This window comes from Lepisosteus oculatus, chromosome 21 (assembly GCF_040954835.1).
Source record: "Lepisosteus oculatus isolate fLepOcu1 chromosome 21, fLepOcu1.hap2, whole genome shotgun sequence".
NCBI classification, from domain to species: domain Eukaryota; kingdom Metazoa; phylum Chordata; class Actinopteri; order Semionotiformes; family Lepisosteidae; genus Lepisosteus; species Lepisosteus oculatus.
Genome location: NC_090716.1, coordinates 8,581,376 through 8,608,982, shown reverse-complemented (window position 1 = coordinate 8,608,982; position 27,607 = coordinate 8,581,376). Strand labels below are relative to the sequence as shown.

The following is a 27,607-nucleotide window of genomic DNA, read 5'->3' as shown; positions in this document are numbered from 1 at the left end:
TGGATACAATTCAACATACAGCAGATTAGTTCAGAGAAACCAGGAAACTGAGTTTGTGACGGGCAGGCCATGTCCTGAAAGGCAGATCATCACTACACAGACTACAGTGGCAGTAGAATGGGAAAAACATCTGCAGATAGGAGCAAAAAGGGGCACAGGCTGATTAGGTTTAGATGTTTAGATGTTTATCTTCATAATGCTTTGATTTCGTATCCTAAACTTATGATGATTCTTTCATCATTAATGTTTTCTGTGTTTAAAAGGTTCGATTGTGTTGTGTTTGTTGTTTGCGTGACAAATGAATTGCTCAAAGGAGCAATTCTGTCTCCAGAAAGTGACAAAAAATACTTCAGATTCTTTGGCTCCTAACCTTTTTCATGCCACGACTTGCCTAATGTTCGGTTTTACTTTTTATTCTGGCCTGGGGCACGACTACAATAAACTACTCTTGAGTTTAACAGGTAGCATAATACAAGTCGCTTCAGGGGAATTTCATCCGTAGCTAAGAGGGTGTAAATCACACTGAACATAAATGATAAATTCTCCTCACCTACTTCAAAGACGTTGCCCAGTGATTTTTCCATCCCAGGACGCCATGCTGGCAAAAGGTTTGGAACATTGATGATTCTTTCCTCTTTTCAACAGACCCTGTTCATCCAGCTGCAACTCGGAGAATTCTTTAGAACACAACCTGAAGTCATAGGGGGTGACGTCTTTTGTCCTTCTCATTATCCACTCTCCCTCATATACAGCTGTCAATATGCTCACCTAGTATCCTCACATACCAGCAACAAAGAAAGAGGCTTCTTAGCAAGTCAACTCTGCATGTTTCGCAGTTCTCATTGCTTCGAAGGGCCCAGTCCGCACTCCTGCAGAGTGTCAGGAAGGCAAGGGAAACGGAACCTGCTCGTGAACAGGACACTCATATATGTACTGTACGTAGCAACCTGCATTTTAAATGTATTGTGATTCACTCACATTCTCTAGTCCCACAAGGGAATTTTTAATATAAAACTGACCACCAAAAAAAGGAAAGGCATAGTCTCAGAACATGAGGTTACAAAATACTATTATTTATATAATAAAGTATGGGTGGCACAGTGGCACATTGGTAAGCTTTGCTGCTTCTTGGGGTCTTGGATTCAGTTTGTGGGGTGCTGTCTGCATGGAGTTTGTGTTTCTCTCTGTGTTTGTGTGGGTTTCCTCTGAGTACATCAATTAGCTTCTGGGAAAATTGGCCCTGTTGTGAGTTTGTGCATAATTGTCACTGCAGTGTCCCATCCAGGGAGTATCCTGCCTTGTGCCCATTGCTTTCTGGGATAGGCTCTGGCTTCCCCATGACCCATGACATGACCATTGGATAATGCAGTTAGAAAATGGATGTATAAATATAATATAATTATTATGTATAACAATAACAAAAATCTAAAGCATTCCTTATGAAACAGTGTAACTACCATATCTTAAGAAATGTTCAAATCAATCATTAACAGTCATTAAAGAAAGCTGTTTTTTATGGAAACATTCTCAACTGATGGTACTTAGAACCCTAACTTCTAAAAAATCATCAATCATGTGTTGTCCTCTAGAATCCTTTGCAATTTATCACCCCATTGCTAATATCTTGATATGTACCTCTACTGATCATAGTTTTACTATTAACAAATTGCATTGTTATTGCTTCAATTTTCTATGTAGAAACCATTATTGCATCCATAAAAATAAATTTGTCTAATGAAGAAGTATCCTAAACTCTTTAATGCCTTGGATATTCTTTGTAATCGCTTTAGTTTGAGCGATTAATTTCCATACAAATTGTAGCCATAAAACACAACAGCATAAGAAAGGATACAAATGAAAGGTGACCATCTGGCCCATATAAACATACTGTAGTCAGTTGCTAGTAGCTAACTGAGCCTACGGTCTCACCTGTTCCTTTTTCAAAGCATACCAGCTTTAACAACATGGCTGGATAGCTTGATCCAGACTCCCAAAACAAAGAGTACCCTGTTATCTTTCGTTACCTTTGTTACAGGAGTCTTACATTTTGGAATACTGGAAATACCACATGAAACATAAAAACATTTTCCCTAAACACCCAGTACAATGGAAGAAAAAAAGGACAATTGTGTTTTTATGTGACACATTTGAGCTACGAAACTAAGCAAAAACACTACCAGGTTTTTTGCTATCTTCATGTTCTGTATTGATTATGTTCTTGTATCCACACAAACAGACTGAGATGCATAGCTGGAGAGGGAAAGGCAAATTGTGCAGCAAAAATGTTCTAGTAATTAATAAAGGAACATGTTGTTAAGATGTGGCCAAATTATTTAAGGTGTGGTTTAGTTATGAAAAATTATTTTGCACTTGCCTTGAGAATGCAAATGATGCAAAACATTTCTTAGAGGTTCTAAACACTCCTTTTATTAAAAGCCCAAACAATTTAAAGTTTCATTATGATAGGACAAACATTTTCTTTTAGTCATGTCAACAGTTGAAGTTTCATTTGTCCTAATGTAATTTATGTAATGTCCTATTATGAGTTATAGGAGAGATTTATACAGTAAGTGATTTTTATATCTTAATAATAATAATTATAATTCATAACTTGAAATACTAAGCACCAATTTTCTACACTTTCTACACTGCTTTTAAAAAATGCTATAATATTGTATAGAATGTGTAAAGATATGTAATAAAAGACATAAAATAAAAAAATAGAATTATTAGAAAAAATTGCAGTACTTGGGCTTAATTTAGAATAATGATTGTAGCATTCTGTTTACAGCACCAAATGTTGGCCAAATCATTATTATATATGTTCAATATGTTGGTATAGTCATTATTCAGAACATAACCAAATATTATAATATACATAAAACACCCTTATATCTACAGTTATGCAATTAGATATGCATAATATAAATATTATAAAATATGATCAGAAGTAATATAGAATAGAATATTAAAATATTATAGAAATATGATCAGAAAGGTGATCAATGTTGTATTCATGAGACAGTAAAACATACAATAGGCAAAAATATAATCACTATATTAGACAATCAAAACAAGTTAACACTGGGGGATGTGTAGAAAAGTTTAGATTTTTAAAACATCTATACATAATAAAACAATATGTTTTGTTAACACATTTTCACTATAGAACTTTAAACATGTGTGGTTCTACTCTAATTATGTTAACTGTCTGTAGTGATTTAACTCAGCTAGCACTTACTTGGTTGCTAAAGCTATGGAGCATCCTGAGTTTCATCCTGAATTTCAGCCCTAAATTCTGCTTTATGCAGTCATATTTTATGAGGTTTATTTTTCTCTTCACCTCTTAACCATGTTCTTTTCTTTTTGAAGACGATCAGAAAAGCAATTCAAGACATTCTTTAGAAATAAGAAAGTATTGATAGCAGCATTACTTTGTTTGGAGGTTCCAACAATTGCATTACCACTCATTCAGTATTGGGAAGTAAATTATCTGGGAGAGGAGTTCACACAAGCTGGAGCCCATATGGGGAACTTGTGGTGCCATTTATCTGAAGTTACCTTACCGTGCTCATTCTGTGTTAATGCAAAGTCTTTGTAAAAAGTATGACAATAGGGGGAGTGGAGTGGTGGCTCTGTGGCTCAGGATCTGTGCCTGTGGCTGGAAGGTTTCCAGTTCAAATCACTTGGCCAGCAGAGGAATCCTACTCCATTGGGCTCCTGAGCAAGGCCCTTAACCCCAACTGCTCCAGGGGCACAGTACATTGGCTGACCCTGCGCTCTGACCACCAGCTTCTTTCTGTTTGTGTGTCTGTGTGTCTCATGGAGAGCAAGCTGGGGTATACGAAAAAGACAAATTCCTAACACAAGAAATTGTATATGTCTAATAAAGTGATCTTATCTTATCTTAATATGACACATGAAGTGTTTGCCTGTGCAATAAAAACATCTAGCAAGGAGAACAAATGGAAGAAGAAGATTTTATTTAACATTTTATTAATTCAATTAATCACAAAGAAAGTATAGTAACTCCAGAAACACAGTCCATATAAAGGAGTGAGAAATAAAAAAGTCATTAAGCTTATATCACTTTTTCTTATGTGTTTTAGCTCTCAGTAATAAATCTGAAGAAAAATCATTGGCGTATGTGCTACAGAAACTTCAAAATCAGTACGTAAACAATAAAACAAACCGCCATCTGTGCCACGTGTGGGATCAAAAAATGCAATAAAAATATTTTAAAAAATCACTTTATACTGCATTGGAACTATTAAGACTCACATGCAAACTGCAAAACAATATGTGCTTAGAATGATTAAAACTACAACTCTTCAGGGGCTCTCCATTATACTAGATAAAGCATATAGGCTTTAAATACAATATTATCATTCTCAAAAGAACCTAATGTCCAAAAAGAGCAACATCTTAAAACACATTCTCATGGGAGTTGCATGTTATATAGGGACCTTAATTTAAGACATTCATTGTATTAAGGGATTAATATTTATTGTTCAGAAATAACAGTAAACTACTTCCTGGTATGGGAAATACTGTCACGCTAAGAAGCAAATTGAGAACACTAATGATAGTCTTCAAAAACAACCCATTTCTCAAAATCTATTCAGAGCATTCTATAGGACATTTAAACCGATGAGGAAATAGAAATGCATCTATGTACAGCACAGCAATTATGTTAATATGAAACCACCAAGTATAATTTTCCCTCTTTTAAGATTGACAGTAAATTGCCTTTGATCAATTATTGTATGATTATACTAAAGTATGTTTTCAATATAAGAAAGCTGCATGTAGCTTTTACTACATGTCGATTGTGTCTCAGACTGCTGTTCAGAACTTTAAAAGAAGATTAGAAGTCGGATGTGGGCAGGACTTCATATCTGACCCTTGACACCCTGGCTTTGTAGACAACTGTTCCACACACAAGGACAAGTGCAATCAGGAGAGTCCCCATGATGAACACAACATTCAGGTTCAGGTTCAGGTTCAAACTGGAGGCTGCAAAAAGGGGGATAAATGGTGCTTTAAATTTGAATCTTATGTCAGGAATATGCAGTCCTGGTGTTTTTGCAACTTTATTCCAGTTCAGCTCTTAATGATTATTAATCATTAATCATTAGCTGCATTATTAGCAGATCAGCTTATTACTGGTCTCAAGAACTTGTCCCATGCTGGTGCTTTAAAGAAACACAGAAATCCTGTAGATAAACTGGCTCTCCAGACACAGAATTAGACACACCTATACATTATACATACTGTAAGCTTTTGTCAATGCAGAATGGGAAACAGCCTTTACAGGAAAAGCTGCAACACCTCCAAATCTTTATTTTCAGTATATTTCAAACCGAAAAATTACCTCACAAGATTTTGTTTGTACAGTAGTTTATGAATACTGTGAGGTTGAATCTAACCATACTTTCATCCCATGTTTTGCACTTTTTTTTAAACAAAATAATGAAGTTCTCACTGAAGCGACTTTTTAACTGATTCTTTTAGTTCATATCCAAAGTTACCTGCACTGCCAGTGCTCCTGGTTAGGCGCACAGGCCCCTGGGAAATGTAGTGTCTGGCAGTCTGTGAAGCCACTGCTCTCCTGTGAAGGTGATGCCCATGAGAATTGGAAGTGCCATTGGTACAGCCCTGGGCACACCTGGTGTAGGGGTTGCCAGCCTGGCACAAGATGACTGTGCAGCTGATGTAAACCTTAAATCACACAAGGGCATAGACGGTACTGAATAACAGTGAAATATCAAAAAGAATACCTGAAAAACTCAGTTGAAAAAAGTTACAAAAGGTGCATTTACATCATGTGCTTTTTTCTTTAAGAGGTATTTTTGACTTATGAAAATGTATTGTATTTTACTTAACCTCTTTTTTATTGTCTTTCATTGTATAATTACTGTAAGTATGAAAATCACTTAAACGTACATTAACAACATACAGCGGGAATAAATATTTAGATATGGTAACATCTGTTTTCATTCAAAACATTTTTGGAATCTTAATAGTCATTATTTTTCTTGTCTTCCATTAGCTTTTTAAATTACATTGACATCAAGGTAAGATCTTTTCATCTCAATCTGTATATTTCAATATATTCAATTCAATATACTGTTGTGCTATAAATGTGATTGTCTTTCTTACCTCTTCAAATTGGCCAATGAAGGCAAAAGCTTCCATTCCAAACCTGTACTCTGTCTGGTTACTCGGGAAGACCTGAACTGTGCTATCTTGAACACACCTAAAAATACAAAGCAAATATGTTTTTATATTAAATTAATCACAATTATGGTTTTTATACCACACAATCTACAAATAAATGAAAAGGAGAAACAAGATGTGATTTGCTTAACCAGCCTCTGACCATATAATAAAACAAAATGGCAGCAGAATTTTTTGGAATGAAATTTACGAATTGCTCCATTACAGAATCTGCTCACACAGGTGTTGGTTCAACAATTGGACCCTTCCCCAGCTATGCATAGGTGAGGAATGTACTGTATGATTATCCAGTAACTCGAGAGTTTTGACATAGAGCTCAGCTCTTGCTTCACAACAATGGACTGGCAACACAGCCGATGCAGAGCTATTCTGCTGATGTTCTCGTGCTCCACTCTACCAGCCCTTTCAACTTCCTGAGGCAATTAAACTCGACCTCCAAGAGCAGCTGCTTACCCCTTATCTGAAGAGAGCAACTATTCTGTTTGGGAAGAACCATGACCTCCAATTTAAAGAAGGCTCAACATAACAATGTGAATCTAGAAGCCTGTGATTAAGGACTCGGCTAGAGCGAAGCAACAGAAAGGCATGGGGCTCCCAGGAACATCCCTGAGACCCTCTCCTCTACACTTCTGCAATGTTTCACACAGGAAAGATTGCAGACGTCTTTCCTCACAGTTCCTCTCAACCTCCAATTTTATTTGCTTACCCATTTCTGATGATGTCGTAGAATACGGGGTCATTGGGGTCGTCATGAGGAGTCGCTCTGCAAGACTCCACAAACAGCTGGGTGTTGGGAAGAGATGATGTCGCCACAATGTCCATGTAAATCATCTGCTGCAGTTCGACTGTCACTGGGTAAGACCTGGAGTCGATCATTCTGTTGTACAGATCGGAGCTGAAGAGCTCAAACTGATAGGTGAACCTGCCGAAGCCAGACTCCGTGAACACGTAGGGAATCTTGTGCGCTTTGAACTCGAAGGACACGTTACCCATCTTGGGGTAGGAGCAAGAGAATCCAATCTCTACCAGATGCTTCCTGGTTATGATGTCGTTTAGGTTATCAAATGATGTAATCTCATTTTTGAAAATAAGATATTCGGAATCTTCCTGAAAATATAATGAATACAAAAATAATTAGACTGTTTATTAGAAATGTTTCTGAAGCAATAAGGTGCTTGAAATAAAGGTGCTGCAATAAAAGTTGGAAACATTTTAGATGATGTAAAATAATTTATATTCTGTTTCAAAATTGTACTTTCTTTATGCTAACTGAGAGACACTGTATTTGGGAAAAAAGATCAGAAACAGTAATTACCTCAAGCTGTGTTCCACAGGAGTGAAGTGACATTATTGCAACTACATGAGTGTCGTTGGAAGTCAGTGTACATGAGGGGTCATTGAGACGTAAATGGCTTTCATGAATTCCTCTGACTGAAGACTTGAGCACAGCAATTTTCATGGTGTTCTCAGTGCATTCAATGTCAGCTTCACCTGTTCAATGCAAATTTTATTTGTAAACACCACTGTGCAGTATCATATGATGTAATTTCACTTTGGAAAACAAGATATTCATTATCTTCCATCAAACACATTGAATAAAAAAATAATTGCAAATTGAACTTGTGGATTGAACTATTTTTTGTTAGTGTGATATTTACAATACGATGTATTTTAACATTAATATATACAACCATTTTTTCTGACATAAAAGAAAAGAAATTTAAAAGTACCACTTGAAAGTATGCCCTCATTTCGGCTATGGTACTATATGTATTGCCACAAATCCTTTTGCTTTCTCCAATAACAGTACTCACCAGCGCTTATTTGATTTCTTCCAACAAAGACAACAACACATCTCAGTTCAGACTGGTATCTAAAGAGATCAGTTAATGAAATGAATTTAAAATTAGCATTTAAAATTAACATTAACCTTAGCACTTTTTAAATTACCTTCAATAACTGATTATGTTGAATAATAATAAAATATAATAATAACATTAATAATAATAATAACATGGCAAACGTATGTACTGTGTGTAGTGATAGTTAATCTCTTACTCACCCATCTGTGGTCTCTGCAGTAAAACAAATGGGCACATGATCATTTAAGTCATTTTCAGTTGGAGTCCATTTTATGAATGCTTGTCCGATTCTGGATCTTTGGTCATATTGGAATGACTTTGTTATATTCAGAGGCCCACTGATCTTGATGTCATATATCCTTTGGAAGATTAAATAAATATGTAAATAAAGAGCTTTGATATTTATTTTTTTTTTTTATTTTAAGCATCCTAACAGACATTCATAAATGTTCAAAAGTTGCTATTACAGTCCCCTTTAAAATTCCACATTGTTTGCAAGCTGTTCTGAACAGCCACAGAAACCATGATTTGGAATAATTGATTTTATGGGGTGACAAAAGAATCACGAACGAGTCTCTCAGTTTGCTTAGTTAAAAGATTGATATCCTGTGGTGTTGATGAACACAAATATCTACAATTGACAATTGCAATCTAGAACTGCCAATTGATTCTTACATAGTGGTTCAAACCACTGGCTTCTCTACCAACAGTGGGAATGAGGATGAGCAAATACTGTAGGTTCCACTGAGCCTCAATCCTTTTCCCTTTTGACATACCCCAAGCTCTGTAAAGGTTAAAGGGCATTTAGTACTTAACAGAGCAGAGGTGCTGGGGCGTGAGACAACTCAAGGGTATTGTTTCACAAATTTGAACTGCCTTCCTGTTTCATAAACAAAATAGACATAATGTCTTACGTTGTGTAGTTTGCTTGTGCTCTAATGCTGATTTCAAACTCATGATCCACGGAGGCATTCAGAAAGGCACCGTGGGCTGGGGTGGGAGACAGGAGCTTGGGTCTGTAATCTCCAAATGTGCAGGAAGGCACATCGTTATCAACTGAAATCAACGGAAAACAAGAAATCTAAAATTAACCTCAACTTCAAAGTTAGATCTAAATGAAAATACATTGAGCTAAAAAAACAATTGCATTATTTTTCAAAACAAAAGAGTTGTGTATTGACCCCTTACGATAAAGATAAGTATACCGTGATTACAGAATAAAGAACACGTCTGTATGTCTGACAACAACAAATTCTTGTCAGAGATTTTTGTTGTGTTTCAATTAACACAATGGCAGATGACTACAGGTCCCCCCCGTCATTGTCATTGGCCAAGTATGAAGTTTTGTTTCTCCTTGCATTCAGACTGAAGTAAAAAAAAAAAGAGAATGAACCCACTACCCTACATGAAATAGTTCCATAGAAAATAATGGACTATTTGTCTTAATTCTAATTTATTTGTTCTAATTTAAGGAAAGGGTTTGGAAATACATACCTTGAACAACAAATTGTAAAGGAATCTTACTCAGGGGCGGACTGAGAAGGGAACGGGAGTATGGTGTGGTTGTAGTAGTTGGGGATGGTGTGGTTGTTGTAGGCCACCACCCCCAGTTTGAGGCTGCTGTGGTAGTAGGTTCAGGGGTAGTAGTAGGTGCTTGTGTTGTTGCTGGAAACCACCACCCCCAGTTTGAGGCTGCTGTGGTAGTAGGTTCAGGGGTAGTAGTAGGTGCTTGTGTTGTTGCTGGAAACCACCACCACCAGTTTGAGGCTGCTGTGGTAGTAGGTTCAGTGGTCGTAGTAGGTGCTTGTGTTGTTGCTGGAAACCACCACCACCAGTTATAGGCTGCTGTGGTAGTAGGTTCAGTGGTCGTAGTAGGTTCAGGTGTTGTCAATGGAAACCACCACCCCCAGTTTGAGGCTGCTGTGGTAGTAGGTTCAGTGGTCGTAGTAGGTTCAGGTGTTGTCAATGGAAACCACCACCCCCAGTTTGAGGCTGCTGTGGGAGGCAGAGAGGGTGACGTAGAACCTCCCCCGATAGAACGGATAGAACGGTGTGGGACCAAGGGCGATCTGCCGGACGATGTGCCATCTGTGTACGTTAAACTAACATACTGCCTTGGAAAATCCTCCAGCACGATTTCAAACAGATGATTCGTCTTTAATGAGTAGTGGTACGATAAGGTACATGTATTCTGGAAAAAGCAGAAACTGTGGTTACATACACATATACAGCAAGTTCAAAACACTGGAAAAATTAACCTGTTTTTGACCCATGGATTTACATGATAAAAATATGCATATATGGTAAATATATACTAATTCAGTATATTGAAAATATTACAGACAGCTGGGACTTTTGCATGAAAGCTGAGTTAAATAAGCGCTTTAATATGAAAAAAAATATTATTGCAATATAATTTATTATATAAGCAATTGCAAAAGCATTTGTTGTTAGTGGATACTATCAGATAATTTCTAAATTAGAATAAGAAAATTAAACATACAAATAAGCTTATCGAGCTGATTCATAAATCTAAAGTTTTAAAATCTGAATTTAAAATTTTAAGTTCTTCATGAATACAGTATAGAAACAGGGATGTTGAGCAATATTTTCATTAAAACAAAGGTAAATGATTTTTTAATTTCACCCATTGTCTGTTTTGTGAAGTCATGAAGTCGTGCTCTTTGGGGGAGTCTGTTAAGTGGTATGTAGAGCTTTTTGTTTATTCCCGAAGTATATGTTGTTTCTAGAACCCTTTGCTGTATGTGTATGTCATGATTCATTACTCTATGGTTCTTTTAACCTTACTTCATCAAGGCTGAAATCTGGATGTGTGTTGCAGGAATAGCATTCCGAGTTTGACCTCAATCCATATCTGCATCTGACATGATCTCCATCTGGGTCATGTGCCAGTAATCTGTATGTTATTGGACAGTTTCGGGGGACTCTGATAAACACAAAATAAGACAGCAGGTAATTTTAAAGCAAGTTATATTTCATACAATGCATTAGTACAAGGCATGATTTATCTTTAATCTCAAAATGCTTCTCAAGACACAGGAGTACAATATATAAACAATCTATATTGCCATACCTGATTACTGGTGGAAGGGTAGTTACTGGAGACCTGTTTGGTTGTCTGGTGTCCGATCTTGTTCCCAGATCAACATATGTCAAAAGTTGCCAAGAGGGAGTATCGTATGAATCATAGATCCAGCAACAGCTTGACTCACTGTAATATTGAAACAAACAAATGCAAAAAAAGAAATATTTTTTTTGTAACTGAAAAAATACATTCAGCCTATTACATTACTATGTCACTTGTAAAACTGAGAAAACTTCCTTACCTCAGTTCAAAAGGTTTGTCACTGGCAATGCTTCTGGTCATGACTCCCTCTGCCTGACACCAGCCAGCTCCTAATGGGTCGTCATCTATTTTCCCATATTGAAAATGGGTGTTTTGTCCACAGTTCCCACTACGGCATGGCCAGTAAAATTCCTGATGGCAGCCAGTTCTAAAGGATTCTTTGTACCGAATGTCTACCTGTAATTCAGTTTTGCTAATTTGTTAATAATTTGAGTTATAATTACCACATCAAGATATTCATTATGGTTTCATAAAATTCAAAAACAAGAGACAGGATCAGCACTTTTTTTGTGTCCATCTTGTATTAACACTTCCCAGTAGTGAAAGCCTATTATAATAATAAGGATTTTTTCCCCTTTACTTATTTCTGAAATGATTTGTCATATATCCATATAAACACACAATTCCTTTTGCATTTTTAAAATAGCTTTATTCAGACCAGTAACACAGGTACTTGCAAAAACAATTGTACACCTTTAGATCATGATTGACTCAGTGTTTTCTTTAGTTCACAAGAATCAGACATTGCTGTGGTCAGCACTATTACAGTGTATTTTAATTAGGAGTAATTTATCTTTTTGGTTTTTCTTCCTGCCAAAATGGAATGGAAAGAACACATTGTGCAAGTCAGTTGAGCATTAAGTACAGATTAAACAGGATGAAGAAATGCAATTAAAATATTAGATATTTTCCACTATAAAAGTATTTTCAATAACCACTATACAGTCCAATATTGAAAACACAACTCTTACCCTGAAAGTCCCGTCTGGGTTTCTTCCTTTGGGACTGAAGGTCATGATCCCACCTTGCAAATGGGAGGCAAAGGCACTGGAGCCCAGGCTCAGGCAGACCACCAGTGCAAAGGCAGACATTGTAACACTGTAGTTATTTCACCGCAGTGAACAGAAATGCAAAGACAGGGACAGTGTCTTATATAGACGATGGAAACAAATACCAGTGAAGTCACCTGTCACTAACACAATAGGAGTTAAAAAGGAAAAATGAGGAAGTTAATCAAACATGATATACAGCAAACAATTGATGAGTTCTTGCTTAATTTATGTCAAAGTTGTTATGTAGCAAGAGTTAAAAAAGGTGTCAGAAAGATGCCACATAAAAAAAAACGTTTGTTGGGTTTATGTTATTATTGTTGGCTAGTCAACTATTGCTATGTTCTGCAGTGTGTATTGATGAGGTAGGCTAGAGATTAGGGCTAGGACTGGAATGCACAAACACACCCAGTGTATCTGAGCATTTGCTACTGTTAATGACAGCAACCCAAGTACTAATGACCCATAAGTCTACAACACCAATTTTGAAGAAAGGCCCTGCCCTGATCTGATGTGTAAAATTACCAATTACAAAAGTGCTGACTGGCATTAAACAATTAAGTTATTTAATTATTCTAGTTTATTATTGATCATAAGTGTTTCATAATCAATGATTTTAATAATGTTAAATGAAATATTTCTAGTATGAAAAATGACCAAATGTAAGATCAGAGATGCTATTGTTACTAAAAAATGTACTAAACTTTATTTCATATCATTTATTAAAATGGCATTGAATGTGTTTCATCATAAAATGAAAAGCTAATTTGACACACATATAGTAAGCACTGGTACCGTTCATTTGAAGTAAACCCACTTATTTGTTTAGCTTAATTGGCTTCCAAGTGTTATCCTGACAGACTCGGGCACCTGGGTTTTATAACACTAAGAACAGGAACAACAAAGGCTGCACTAACAAAGCATACATTTGTGTTTTATTTATTTTTTACACAAACATGGAAACCTAAAAAGATAGCTCAGGTGGGTAGCTGCGTCAGCATGCGTAGTCTGCAAAGGAATAGGTGAACTAAATAAGTAATAGGTTTATTCCATGCTGAAAAGAGGAGAGAGCAAAAAACACAACGTTTTGACTGTGGAGCCTTTGTCAGGTGTGGCACTTTCAGGTTGACACCTGAAGAAGGCTCCACAGACGAAACTTTGTGTATTCTCTCTCCTCTTTTCAGCATGGAATAAACCCATTATGTGTTCCTTTGCCACCTAAAAAGATTGCACAGAACTGCTTTAGATTTGCTCATGTTCAAAAATGGCTCGGCTAATTAATTAGAAACCTATCATGTTTCCATATAGCAGCCATATCACCCTGCAACTCACAACTGGCAACCCACTGAAGCTAAGCAGATGTGAGCCTGGTCAGTACCTGGATGGGAGACCTCCTGGGAAAAACTAAGGTTGCTGCTAAAAGAGGTGTTAGTGGGGCCAGCAGGGGGCGCTCACCCTGTGGTCCATCTGGGTCCTAATGCCCCAGTATAGTGATGGGGACACTATACTGTAAACAGGTGCTGTCCTTCGGATGAGATGTAAAACTGAGGTCGTGACTCTCTGTGGTCATTAAAAATCTCTTGAAAAGAGTAGGGGTTTAAACCCCAGTGTCCTGGCCAAATTTCCCATTGGCCCTAACCAATCATGGCCTCCTAATAATCCCCATCTATGAATTGGCTTCATTACTCTCTGCTCTCCTCCCTCAATGGGAAATTCTAGGTGGATGCTGCATATTGGTGGTGGTGGAGGGGAGTCCCCATTACCTGTAAAGCGCTTTGAGTGTAAGCAATTATTATTATGTTTCTAGCTGCTGTCAATCTTATACAAATAAAATACACGCTGAATGCTGCATCTGTGCAGACCAAAGCAGCTTTCTGACCAGCATTCTGTTTTCAAAATGCTGTACATTGTTAAACAAGGGTTTAGGTATTTAGCATGTTAAGTCCAAATATGACAGGTATTGTCCTAGAGAAAAAGCTGTCCCAACATTATAAAATTATATTACTGTGTGAATCAAAATGGTGTTCTGATCACCATTACTCTTTTATGTTATTGAATCATAAACATCTAAACTGATCTCAGTTGAACACTCTGTAGTGAATCCACATCAAAACTGGCAGGTATCATGCCTGGCACTTGCAAATTAATATTATAACATTATTGCTGAGTCTGCCAAGACAGTGGCTTGAATCAAGTGTTATAAAAAAGCTTTTAAGGTCTTCTTTCCCAGAGGCAGTAAACCAACTGATTCAAAAAATGACAAATATGAGAAAAACTCACACCAGGTTCAGAATGGCAAAGGCAGGTGTTGCTATAATATTTGATTTCAATACGGAGGAACAGATGCCACCTTTCAAAACTTTCTTTTTGGGAGCCATTGCGCTGATAGAATTGGGAAGTGGCCATTATATTTTTTAGTTTCTTTTAATCATTTATATTTTTCCAGACATTGCAGAACACTGAGTCATCCTAACAAGCAGTGGAAGTGATTCCAGGTTTCAAGCAAGACTTCCAAGCTGTGACTCCACTGCCTTTCAAGAAATATGAGAGGGAGTGCTTCCAAGACCTCCAAGACCTGCAGTGAAAGAAAGTAAAGAAGACAAATTTCTATAATGCGAGGACTATTTCTGCAATACCAAATAAAAGGTACTACATAATTGTAATGTAAATTGAAATTAAATTTAATGTTGAAAAACAAAAAAATGAAAACACATGTGCTTACACTTGTCAGGTGAGGTCTGTACTTTTATTTTGTGGTTTGTGTTTTGTCTGTCCATAACATACTGTACCTTGATTATTCTTCTAACTGATTTCCTCATTGTATTCTTCTAATGCACCTGTTTAGCATTTCCTTAAATTAGGTAAGACTGAGACAGGAAACATACTGAGTAGCAAAAAAAAAGAACAGCATGTCTTCAATTTCACTTGTTACATGTCTTTTTTTTATATTGTACCAACTATTTATAATGTTAAAACATGGACTTTAGTAGCTTTTCTTGTATTGCCTCACTGGATAATTTTCCTTAAGAGCCTTGACTTTCTATGGTAACTAACTTATTTTGTTACAAAGGAACAAGTAACAGGTTTATTCCATGCTGAAAAGAGAAGAGAGAAAACACAACGCTTTGGCTGTGAAGCCTTTTTCAGGTGTGGGACCTTTAGGCTGACACCCGAAGAAGGCTCCACAGACAAAAAATTGTGTTTTCTCTCTTCAATTTTCAGCATGGAATAAACCTATTACTTGTTCCTTTGCAGACTACGCATACTGATCCAGCTACCCACCTGAATTATTTTCTTACTGAGTTCTCAGTTGTGAAACTGAACCTTTATTCACACTAATATGATTCATTTGAATTCACCTCTTAAGCATGTTAGAGATTGTCTTTTAACTGTTGCACAGTTACAATATACTATTTTCTAATAGGGAAAAATATTCTAGTCAACTTGTTATCTGGGTTAATGCAACTGAGAACAAAGCTGGAACAAAAAAAAACAGTAAATATGTGAGCCTTCGGAGACAGGACTGATATACTGTATCCTGTAATGGATTGCAATTAACTGCAAAAACATATTTCTGTTGCCTTTGGGAAGTTATTCAACAACACCTTTTAAATCACCCTTGAGTACACATACTGTAGTTTTAGCTCCAACTAATGCAAGTCTTGGAAAAATCAACATGTAGCCTCGAGGGCTAACTTGACACAGTTCACCATTGCATTCTTTCTTTCGTGTGAGAAGTGGTATAACAAGTCAGAACACACTTTTATGCTCAAGTTTTTATTAACATGTTACATATAGTGTTATCATTTTATTTTCATTTTTGTCCAATCACAAGTTCAATCACGTTAAAAAGAATAAAAGATGTACACGAGTTTTACAAAGCTCTGAGGAAAAGAATTGCTTTTCTTATAATTATAGCTTTGTCATGATTTAGACATCTACTTGGTTAAGCTTGACAGTTAATTCCCTTTTACCTGTTATTCTATGATTTTACTGAAGTACTGTATATTATAATTGTTTCACAGGATTTCACTTGAATAATTTGTTCAACACTTTCCACCACATTTAGCAGTGTCACTTTGCGGATTAGCAGGTCAGAGGTCTGCAGTCGGAAGAGCTTTGTATTGGACCTTTGAGATCTTGGCTTTATAGATGACCACTCCACACAGAAGGCCAATGGCAGCCAGGAGAGTCCCAGCAACAAAAACTATGTTGGGGCTCAGATTCACTTGGGATACTGAAAAAAACGGGTAAGAATTGGTTTGATGAAATTAATTATTTATCAAAGCTACATTTTCAAAACTACATCTCAAAAGGAAATATTTTCATTGTTACAACAGTTGGGACTCTCTGATAGATCTTTCACATATTTGCACTCATTATATTTTACACCGGATATTTTGCTTTTCCACTGTGGTATATTTCACAGGTATACTGTGAATTCTCCTAGTATATCTCGATCTTTGATTATGCATTATGCATCAAAAAGACAAGATCGACTCACTCTTAACACTACTCAATTATAACCGAAGCTCTTAAAGTCTTTATACAAATTTACCTGCACTTCCTGAGCTCCTGGCTAGACGAACAGGTCCCTGGGAAATGTAGTGTCTTGCAGTCTGTGAAACCAAATCTCTTTTTTGAAGGTGATGCCCATCATAGATGGAAGTCCCATTGGTACATCCCTGGGCACACCTGGTGTAGGGGTTGCCAGCCTGGCACAAGATGACCATGCAGCTGATGTAAACCTTAAATCACACAAGGGCACAGACAGCACTGAACAACAGTGAAAATTACTTAACTTTTAAACATTATTGAAAACACATTTTAAACATAAAGACAAAAATATATTGCTGTAAACTGAATAATGTACTTTTAAATCCTATCTTTTGGATTAAAGAAAGGATAGAATATAGACTAATAGAAGATTAACTTCATCTTAAAATTCTGACTTTAGACGAGAACTTATGATAGTGGTATTATAAAAACAAAGTTCATGAGATCTTCATGAGTCTTTCTGACCTCTTCATACTGGCCGATGAAGGCAAAAGCTTCCATTCCAAACCTGTACTCTGTCCTGTTGCTTGGAAAGACCTGAAGTGTATTATCCAGAAGACATCTAGAAAACAAAGCTACTATTACTTTCAAAATTGTAGGGAGGTCACATTCAACCATTTTTAGAGCATAAAAGTGTTTTCATTTGAGGCTACTATGTTTATAAAATCCTTGTGTATTATATGATGGGTGCTACGAATGCTTCCAAATTACACAAAGTAACAATTATAAAAAGTATAGTAGAAATGTACTATATGAGAACCAACCAGGTGGATTAGGTTAGGTGGATTTTGGGACTCCATGAATTCGCACTTGGTTGTGTTTGTTAGCAGAAATTCATCTTTTGGAAAGAAATCAACTGGGTGACATTTTGCTAGTGGGAAACTAGCGGCAGTGTGCTTTTTCTTGCTCCACAGTTTGACTGATTAGCCCTCCTTCTCTTTTCTGGAAGGTTTTGAGTATCTGCTGTAATGTGTTTTGTTTTGTTTTAAATCACCAACCCACAAAGGTTTCTTTCTGAATAAGAACAAAGGTAAAGGTACTTTATATTACACCATACACCAAGACAGTGACAGTGATTTCTGACAATCTCTTTTGTTACCCGGTCCTGATGATGTCATTGAGACTGAGACCCTCTCCCCTACACTTCTGCAATGTTTCACACAAGAAAGATGGCAGATGTCTTTCCTCACAGTTCCTCTCATCCTCCAATTTTATTTTACTTACCCATTTCTGATGATGTCGTAGAATACGGGGTCATTGGGGTCGTCATGAGGAGTTGCTCTGCAAGACTCCACAAACAGCTGGGTGTTGGGAAGAGATGATGTCGCCACAATGTCCATATAAAGCATGTCCCGCAGCTCCGCTGTCACTGGGTAAGACCTGGAGTCGATCATTCTGTTGTACAGATTGGAGCTGAAGAACTCAAACTGATAGGTGAACCTGCCGAAGCCAGACTCCGTGAACACGTAGGGAATCCTGCGTGCTTTGAACTCGAAAGACACGTTACCCGTCTTGGGGTAGGAGCAAGAGAATCCAATCTCTACCAGATGCTTCCTGGTTATGATGTCATTTAGGTTATCAAATGATGTAATCTCATTTTTGAAAATAAGAAATTTGTGATCTTCCTGCAAGAGTCATAAAAAAGAAAATAATTCAGTTCAAAATTCCCCTGGTCACATGTCCATAGCTAACTAAAAGAAAATATTTAAATCTCAACTTCTCAGTTCAACTTAAAGACAATGTGGAAAAAGAATCAGAAACACTCATCACCTCAAGCTGTGTTCCACAGGAGTGAAGTGACATTATTGCAACTACATGAGTGCCGTTGGATGTCAGCGTACATGAGGGGTCATTGAGACGCAGATGGCTTTCATGAATTCCTCTGACTGAAGACTTGAGCACAGCAATTCTCATGGTGTTCTCAGTGCATTCAATTTCAGCTTCACCTGTTTGATTTAAATTGGAAAGAAAATAATTTTAAAATATTTATATATGTGCTGAAATTTTTATTTTTAAAATTAGAGATGAACTTGCTATAGTCAAGCATGCTGCCATTTATGATATTTTAAATTTTACACAGCTGTTACTCACAGTTATTTAACATTGTTTTACATTTCCTAAATCAAATTGTTTTAAATCAAAATGATCATACATTAAGATAGAAAAGAGCATAAACAAAATGTTGTAATAAAAATGTTCTGTGGAGTGTTGGAGGTAATGTTCGGTGTTAAAGTCCTTATGTAATAATAATTATAATTTTAAGTTGTATATTTACCACTGCGAATATAATTTCTTCCAACAATTACCACAACACATCTCACTTCTGACTGATACCTGAAAAGAGTAATTCAGAAAAAATCAACAGAAGTCCATGCATGTGACATCAGACCTCTCATAAATTAGAGATCCCAAACTGTCTTATACATCCTGTCTGGTGTTATATGTCTTATATTATACATCTGTTACCTTGGACACTGTAATGGCTACTAGGGAACACAGACCTGTATACAACAGAAAATCGCTCTTTTTGTAAAAAATTTATTCTACTGTACAAATACCTGTGTAATAGTGGTTAATGACATGTATGAGAAATAAGAATATACTGTAGTAAACAGCATACATTTGTGTTGCTAATCCTAACATCTTGGCACATTACAACTAACAGCTTGCCAGGCACATTTAATTTTAACATACAAAGTCTGATAAGATACAACAGATAAGTGATTGCTGTGTTGTGCTTCCACCTGCTTCACCACTTTTTGCAAAGAATTCCTGTTACTGGAGAATAACAAAGTATTTAAGGGAAAGTTCATATGCTAACGAGTTTGAATAAGCAGGGATACACAGTATTAATTTTAATTCACATTTTTAAACTTTAATGTGATTAACTTTAAATATCTAATATCTACAGGATATTTATTGGAGGAAAGACATAAGCCCTTAAACTGGCTCCCAGTATTCAGCGTCTGGACCAGGTTGATATTTACCCATGACAGTCCAAGCAGTTATAATCAGCCAATATATAAACTAATAACAAATCAGTAGTAATGAATCTCAAACTTGTCTTCTTTGGATTTTGCCAAAAAGACACTATTTAGAGTCGTTATGGTTCACTAAATAGGTGCTTACGTCTGTCACAAAGAAGTATATTTCATTTTTAACTGAAGACTTCGATAGAGGGGCACTGTTGTCCCAATTCAATGTGGGAGCTCTTGTTTGTAACTGATGTATTTTTCCCTATATAAACAAAACTATCCCAAATATGTTTCCTGCAATGAAGTGGCAGTATAGTAAAGTATGTAAAAAGGAGGAAGGATAGTGACAGTTGCTGTTCCAATAGAAGTTTGTTGATTGAGATAAGCAGCTAAATTTAACAGAATGTCAAATGCAGGGATCTGTGGCTCAGATAGTAATACATATGACATGTCTTGGGTTGCTTAACTACTTATTTGCTGATTTTGAATTTATATGTGCAAAAACAGAAATTAGAAGTCTGCTTAGGTGGTCCTCCCTCCCAGCACAGTGATAAGGCAAATGACAGCATATAGTGACAGCATGCTCTTAGCAATATCCTGAAAGGTTTCCCCTGTAAGATTAAACTGGTAATTTCATACTCACCCATCTCTGGTCTCTGCTATAAAACAAATAGGAACATGCTCATCTAAGTCATTCACATTTGGTGTCCATTGTATGAACGCTTGTCCAGTTTTGTTGATGTCATCATATTGGAATGACTTTGTGATATTCAGAGGTCCACTGATCTTGATGTCATAAATCCTTTATAGGAGAAAATTGCAAAGATCTTAAATACATAGTAAAAGTATGCAATGCATTTAGTTTTGGTGGTATTTTATTTAATTTAGAGTAGTAGGGCAACCAATATTATGTCAATAAATGTGGTAAAGAACATTTATTAAAGTTCCTGTTAGATCAGATTATGAGCTGATTGTGTTTTTATGTTGTTTTTTTTCATTTGAAATGTTTTTTTTTCTACTGTTTTCTGAAAAATGTGATTTAATGCCTTACACGGAGTAGAATGCTTGTGCTCTAACGCTGATTTCAAATACATGATCCACTGTAGCATTCAGAAAGGCACCGTGGGCTGGGGTGGGAGGCAGGAGCTTGGGTCTGTAATCTCCAAATGTGCAGGAAGGCACATCGTTATCAACTGAAACACAGCAATGGGAAAGCAAGATAGTTACATTGAGTTTAATTTCAGTATTTTGAAAACTGAAAAAAAAACAAAAAATGTTTGCTCTGTGCCTAGACTTAAAAAACACATTCATGTGAAAAACACACAACTTACATTTGTGGTTGAATTGTTGCCAATATATGCAGTACAACCAGAAGAAAAACTGCTTTTATGCATTTCACACAAGGTATGTATTTGCATTATTTTTGTCATGACAGCATAAGAGATTAAATTAAGTCAGGTGATTGTCATGGTATTGTTCAAAACTGAAATGTGCAAGCATTTCAGATTGCTCAGATAAAATGTACAAATACCACAAATTACCATTTTTGAGTCAATGAATTGACTCAGCAGCAAAATTATGTCCTAATGTTCTCCCTGCCAACGATTTCAGTAGATGTTTACATCCCAAAGACCAAACATGGAATGAGACAATATTTAGAGCACTAGCACCCTTAACTTATATGGATGTTCAAGCTCAAAAGTGCAAGTCCAGGTTTGGGGAGTCTTCCTGCATCTACAGGAACCCAAAGGCTAGCGATGTTGAATGTGTACTTGTTGATTAAGGAGTTCAAACATGCTGAGGTTTTGAAGTGTACGGACACCTGATTGTTGTGCTTCAAATTTAAAGCTCTTTTCCTTGGTCACTGTTTCTTGAGGAAGTACAACTTATTTTGAAAAATAAATTATAAAGCCATCAATGAGTGTATCAATTAACAAGATCTTTAATGCACTACTTTGCAAACAGGACCCCACATAGCAATTAATCAAAGATCAGAAGATAAAATGCAAGGTACAGTGTGGTAACAAATACTAAAATGGCTTTCATTTGACTGAGAATTGCCTGAATTGCCCGTTTCTGTTCTCTGGTACGTCACAATTATAAGAGAGGCATTACTGTACATCGTTTTTATAATTAAGTAAAGTATTTGATCGGCTGATCATAAAGGCCTGTCAAATCCTTAAGAAACAAAGAGTACAACAGCATGATTCCACTATATATCTTTCACTTATTTGTATAGGAAGGGGTTAGCGAGAATACACATATTTTAAATTCCTACCTTGAATAATAAATTGCAAAGGAATTTTGCTCAAGGGAGACGTAGAACTGGTAGGTGGGTACTTAGTAGTGGAAATGGTTTGGTAATCCGTAAGTGAAGGTGTTGCGATAGCGCGGCGGCGCCGAGACAGTGGCAACGGGGATCGGACTGATGATGTGTTATCCCTGTAGGTAACACTGATGTACTGTCTTGGAAAATCTTCCATAACAATCTCAAAGATATGAACCCTCGTCAATGAGCGAACATATGTAATGGCACACGTATTCTGGAAGGGAGAAAAAATGCGTGCTTACTTATAAATGTACAGTTTCCAAAGAATCACAAGAATAGCCCCCAAAACATTGACAGGGCAGCAAAATAACATAACAAGTATCCATTGTACAGCATTTCAGAATTAACTTTACAACATGGGGAAAGTAAGACAGATCGTCTTGTCCGCAACAAAAACAAAAAAACATTAATATGCATGTTTCTATAAATTCAGAATTGATAAATGCTAAATGGAAACGAATTCATACAGAGGTTACAAACAAAATTCCAATAATCTTCGGTTGCCACTGATTCTACCTGCATGCTGCTGTTCATAAAATTAGAACAAAAGAAATAATTAAAAAAAACTTACCGACTTACCCATCAGATTCATTTTATGCACTTTTTAGGATATTTTGTCAGTGTGCATGACTCCATTCAATTGTTCTTATTGACCCTACTAATTTATCACATTTTACCCTTCATACTTTATATCATATGTAATTATATATTTGTAAATGAAGAATACAGTAATTGTATCTTTTGTTAGATTCCCCAAATATCCTTGGAATGTTCTTTAAACAATCTTTGATATTATAGTTTGTAACTGGAGGATATACAGTATTACTTTTCAGCACTATGGTACTGTTAAAGAATAAACCTGTTTTACCTTTAATTAGGAACACAAAGCTACACTGCACTCTATACAGTATACTGTATGCTAATGAAACCATGTGCTGAAGAAAGGAAATAAATGAAAGAATATTCAATTATTTTAAGACAGAAAACGAAAATAAATGTTCACATACTAAGCAGCTCACAACTGCGTGAGGCTAGCAAATACAAATACTAGACATTATTTATCATTTTTCTCCATGACACTTACCTCATCAAAGTGGAAATCTACATGTTGGCTGCAGTTATAGCATTCAAAGTTTTGCTTAAATCCATATCTGCATCTGACACGATCTCCATCTGGGTCATGTGCCAGTAATCTGTATGTTATTGGACAGTTTTGGGGTACTCTTGAAAACACAAAATAAGATTGCAGGTGTTTTAAAAAAATATTAAGCAGCATTTCCAGAAGTAGATGCACTAGTGCATGCCATTTATAATCTGTAATCTCATTTGAAGATTGATTTGGCTGAAAGCTAATTATGCCTAGTATAGGAATGTTTGTCTCTAAATCAAGATATGCACATTATATAGTTTTTTCTGTGAAGTGCAATATTTAAACACATTATTTAAAAATCTATATTGCCATACCGGATTATTGGTGGAAGGGTAGTTACAGGAGACCTGTTTGGTTGTCTGGTATCCGATCTTGTTCCTAGATCGACATATGTCAAAAGTTGCCAAGAGAGAGGACTGTATGAATCAGAGCTCCAGCAACAGCTTGACTCACTGTAATATTGATACAAACAAATGCATAAAAGAATTATGTCAGTGAAACTGAAAAATGTGATAGTTCAGCCTATTATATAGCATCATACTGCTCTGTCATTTTTAAAATTGAGAAAACTTCCTTACCTCAATTCAAAAGGTTTGTCGCTGGCAATGCTTCTGGTCATGACTCCCTCTGCCTGACACCAGCCACCTCCTAATGGGTCGTCATCTATTTTCCCATATTGAAAATAGGTGTTTTGTCCACAGTTCCCACTCCGGCATGGCCAGTAAAATTCCTGATGGCAGCCATTTCTAAATGATTCTTTGTACCGAAAATCTACCTGCAATGCAGTGTTCAGTGAGTATCATTCACCCCTTCATTTAAATATGTTTTCTGTTTAATGTGTTAAGTAAATGTGATCAACAATTGTTACATTATAATATTCATATTGTTTTATGCAATACAAAAGAAAAACAGGTTGGGTAATAACAACCCATGTCTAACTGGAATGTAGGCTTCCAAGATGTGGATTTTCTTTTCCTTCCCACTTTTGAATGAAGTACAGTATTATGCTATACTCTGCTAGTAATAATACAATTAAAATATGATAAAATGGTGTTCTTATACAAACCATAATTGCTGTCTGACTGGCATTCTGTTTGCAAGAGTATTGAGTAAAGATGGAATATTAATAAAAATCACCCATGATCCTTATAAAAAGCTATTCTACTGCATGCATAGAGTGTGATATTGAAAACACAACTCTTACCCTGAAAGTCCCGTCTGGGTTTCTTCCTTTGGGACTGAAGGTCATGATCCCACCTTGCAAATGGGAGGCAAAGGCACCGGAGCCCAGGCTCAGGCAGACCACCAGTGCAATCAGAGACATGGTTTCTGAATATCACTGGTGCACAGAAATGCAAGGACAAGGGGAGAGTTGCCTCATATAGACACAGAAACACACACCAGTGAAGCCATCTTTGAATGAACACAAAAGAAAGGAAAAATAATAAGTGCCACCCTTTGGAATGAGGAAATTAATCCATAGGATTTATTCACAAATAGTTCCTTTCCGATAAGGACCATCTTAGCCCAAGTTTAAATACATGCTACAGTATGTAACACTGCTTACAAAGACCACTTTAACCCATCTAACTTTTAAGCATGAGTGGCAAGACATTAAAGTTAGTCTTAAAGCTAAGATAATGTCATGTCCTAAATAAACAAATGACATAGAGAGAGACCACTAAGGCAGGGACCTTCAGGTGTGACTTTAAGATGAGCCATGCATTACAGCTGTCTTATTGGAGCACAGCAAGTGAAATTACTCTTCATGCTTTCTTTCTGGAATGTGTAGGATATATATAAGTTATTTTTACTAAGAAAAGGTAATGCATGCTCAGGCGGTCTTCCTGAAAAGGGTCACCTTGCATTGGCTAAATAGTGATCTACAGTAGTGATACCAAGAAATGATGTATTCACAAAAGCTTCTTAATCATAAGAAACATGTAAACTGTAATGCATGGATAGAAAACAGGTATGACCATCTCATAAAAAGCAACAACGTGGCATGAATGTTTTGTCTCATTACTTTTCTTTTTCGTCTTCTTTTCAAAAATGTCTTATGCCATATTTTTCATTGTAATAATCTTGTTCGTGTGATTTATTTATTGTAAATATGGTATATGTATTGTATATTGCCATGCATAAGGAATATGCTATTATTGCTTAAGCTTAAGAAATGTTTCTGAAATTGGCCCAATGTCACTATCACCTGGGTTAAAATCACTACACTTTTGATGGGCTGTATAAATTTGTAAACGTGCAAGTACTCCTAAACTAATTTAAATTTAAATTGAATCTCCCTGGGAGGACAATATCTCATACACCACAGGCCCAGCTCTGCTTAGTTACTAAAATCACATGGCCAGTACATATGTGGACATAATACTGGTGTCCAATAACATCACAAACAACAGAAACATGATAGTAAGCTTTTTATAATTCTTTGAGGAAACAGAATTGTTGTTGACAGGTATGTTAATGTGAAACCATCAATTATGGATCCAGCTTTTTAAAATTCCTAGGTGATTTCCATTCACTTATTCTTCTAAGGTGCTAGTAAAATGATTTGATTGATCACACTTTTTTTATGTTTCTTCTCTGCAACTGTCATCTAGATATTGGTATCTGAAATGGTCTCAATTCCATCCACAAGGGGGTTACTGAATATTATTTTGATAAGATTTTGATCTACAGTGCTATGTTCCTTACAGATTTATCCCATTTTCCACTCTCTATAATTCTACTGCTTTGTTGCAAATCAATATTAGATAACTGCAATTAGACAACTGCAATATTACAAACTGCAGGTTTTATATCAATTTTAGTTTGTAGCTATAAGTATGGTTTCATCTTTTCAAGGGTTCCCCAAAACTGCCCTGGATGACATGAAATGTCTATAAGTAGTTCAAGTAGGTGGTTGCGTCAGCATGCAAAGGCTGCAAGAGAACAAGTAAAGGTTTATTCCATGCATAGGCAAAATATCGGTAATAGCATTAATTTAAATATGGTTGAACACTGACATACATTACATACGGCTATGGCAGCGACAGCTACGGTCTCCGGCGACGACGACTCTGCAGTGATTACATCGATTTCCAGAACCAAACACTCAAAATGCACACTTTTTTCATCAACAGAGGATACCCCACCCGTGTTATTGATAGGGCCCTCACCCGACCCAATAACAGCCCTCGGACCATCAATTCGATCAGGAACTCCCAGCCTAACAACCACATTCCTTTGGTGCTTCCCTACCACCCTAACACACTCTCTACCAAGAACCATTAACGACAACTTTCCTATCTCACAGGATGATCCCTTCATTGGGGCCCTTTCCTGACCGCCCCATCACCTCATTTCGCCGACCACCTAATCTGCGTAACCTTCTTGCTCACAGCTCCCTTGACTGCCCTCAGAAATCATCCACACCAGGCACTTTCCCCTGCAACAGAGCTCGATTCATCACCTGCAAGTACATATCTAACACCACAGTCATTCAAAGCCCCTCAGGACAATTCTGGATCACCCAGATGACATCTTGTACCTCCAGGAACCTTATTTACTGTATCTCTTGCAGTAAATGCCCAGCCATCTACATTGGGGAAACAGCAAGGAGGCTCGGAAAGCGCTTCAGAGAACATGTTAGGGCTGTGAAGATTAAAGATTTCTCCAAGCCCATAGTTTCTCATTTCACCACTAACAGGCATGATCACACTGATCTCTCCATCTGCATTCTCAAAGTTGGGTTTCTTAACTCCTATAGCAAAAAGACATCTGAAACTAAAATGATCCCGAAACTTGGTTCACACCTTCCCCTTCTCTAAACGACAAACCTGTTTTCTTCCAAGTCTCTCTATTCATTTGTTGGTTTCATTTCGCACCTCTCCTCACCTCTCTCGACCTCGCACCACTTGATTGCCTTTACCCTGCTCCCGCCTCCTCCTCTCTCTTGGCTTTTGTTCTCCCAAACTATATTATCGTTGCCGACTGCCCTATCTTTCTTACACCCGAAGAAGGCTCCATAGCCAAAATGTTGCCTTTTCTTTCTTCTCTTTTCAGCATGGAATAAACCTATTACTTATACATTGCATACTGTACATTCATGTGCCTGTGTTTGTTTTACCAGTCATTCTACATACTGATGCTCATTTCAGTTTCAATATGACTTTCATGTGTTAAAACAAAACGACAGTTCATCACAGGGTACACACAGACACAATCACACACACTCACATCAGGGCCAATTTTCCAAGTAGCCCATTAACCTACCAGTACAGTATGTCTTTGGAATATGGGA

At 36.7% G+C, this 27,607-nt stretch overlaps 2 protein-coding genes across 2 annotated transcripts; both read right to left on the bottom strand.

Moving 5' to 3' along the window:
• Positions 1 to 3,964: 3,964 nt before the first annotated feature.
• On the bottom strand, positions 3,965 to 12,391 carry LOC138224443 (uncharacterized). Its single transcript, XM_069181761.1, has 13 exons — positions 12,222 to 12,391; positions 11,450 to 11,646; positions 11,197 to 11,334; positions 10,911 to 11,049; positions 9,597 to 10,293; positions 9,017 to 9,158; positions 8,303 to 8,461; positions 8,055 to 8,113; positions 7,556 to 7,731; positions 6,947 to 7,347; positions 6,163 to 6,259; positions 5,532 to 5,721; positions 3,965 to 5,016 (listed from the first exon to the last, which is right to left on the bottom strand). The coding sequence occupies exons 1-13, from the start codon at positions 12,339 to 12,341 to the stop codon at positions 4,868 to 4,870; spliced, it is 2,664 nt and encodes an 887-aa protein (XP_069037862.1). The 5' UTR covers positions 12,342 to 12,391; the 3' UTR covers positions 3,965 to 4,867.
• Positions 12,392 to 16,114: 3,723 nt separating this feature from the next.
• On the bottom strand, positions 16,115 to 24,674 carry LOC138224454 (uncharacterized). The gene is made up of 13 exons (XM_069181799.1): positions 24,515 to 24,674; positions 23,889 to 24,085; positions 23,625 to 23,762; positions 23,245 to 23,383; positions 22,110 to 22,374; positions 20,883 to 21,024; positions 20,475 to 20,633; positions 19,132 to 19,190; positions 18,627 to 18,802; positions 18,081 to 18,481; positions 17,322 to 17,418; positions 16,858 to 17,047; positions 16,115 to 16,536 (listed from the first exon to the last, which is right to left on the bottom strand). The coding sequence occupies exons 1-13, from the start codon at positions 24,632 to 24,634 to the stop codon at positions 16,394 to 16,396; spliced, it is 2,226 nt and encodes a 741-aa protein (XP_069037900.1). The 5' UTR covers positions 24,635 to 24,674; the 3' UTR covers positions 16,115 to 16,393.
• Positions 24,675 to 27,607: the final 2,933 nt, after the last annotated feature.

Coding starts and splice junctions, on each gene's coding strand:
- LOC138224443 (XM_069181761.1), bottom strand. CDS start 12,341: ATGTCTGCCTTTGCACTGGTGGTCTGCCTGAGCCTGGGCTCCAGTGCC. Junction 9,159..9,596: donor TTTACAATTTGTTGTTCAAG/GTATGTATTTCC, acceptor CGTTGATTTCAG/TTGATAACGATGTGCCTTCC. Junction 8,462..9,016: donor GCACAAGCAAACTACACAAC/GTAAGACATTAT, acceptor AATCTTCCAAAG/GATATATGACATCAAGATCA.
- LOC138224454 (XM_069181799.1), bottom strand. CDS start 24,634: ATGTCTCTGATTGCACTGGTGGTCTGCCTGAGCCTGGGCTCCGGTGCC. Junction 23,384..23,624: donor ACCCTTCCACCAATAATCCG/GTATGGCAATAT, acceptor TGTGTTTTCAAG/AGTACCCCAAAACTGTCCAA. Junction 21,025..22,109: donor TTTGCAATTTATTATTCAAG/GTAGGAATTTAA, acceptor GCTGTGTTTCAG/TTGATAACGATGTGCCTTCC.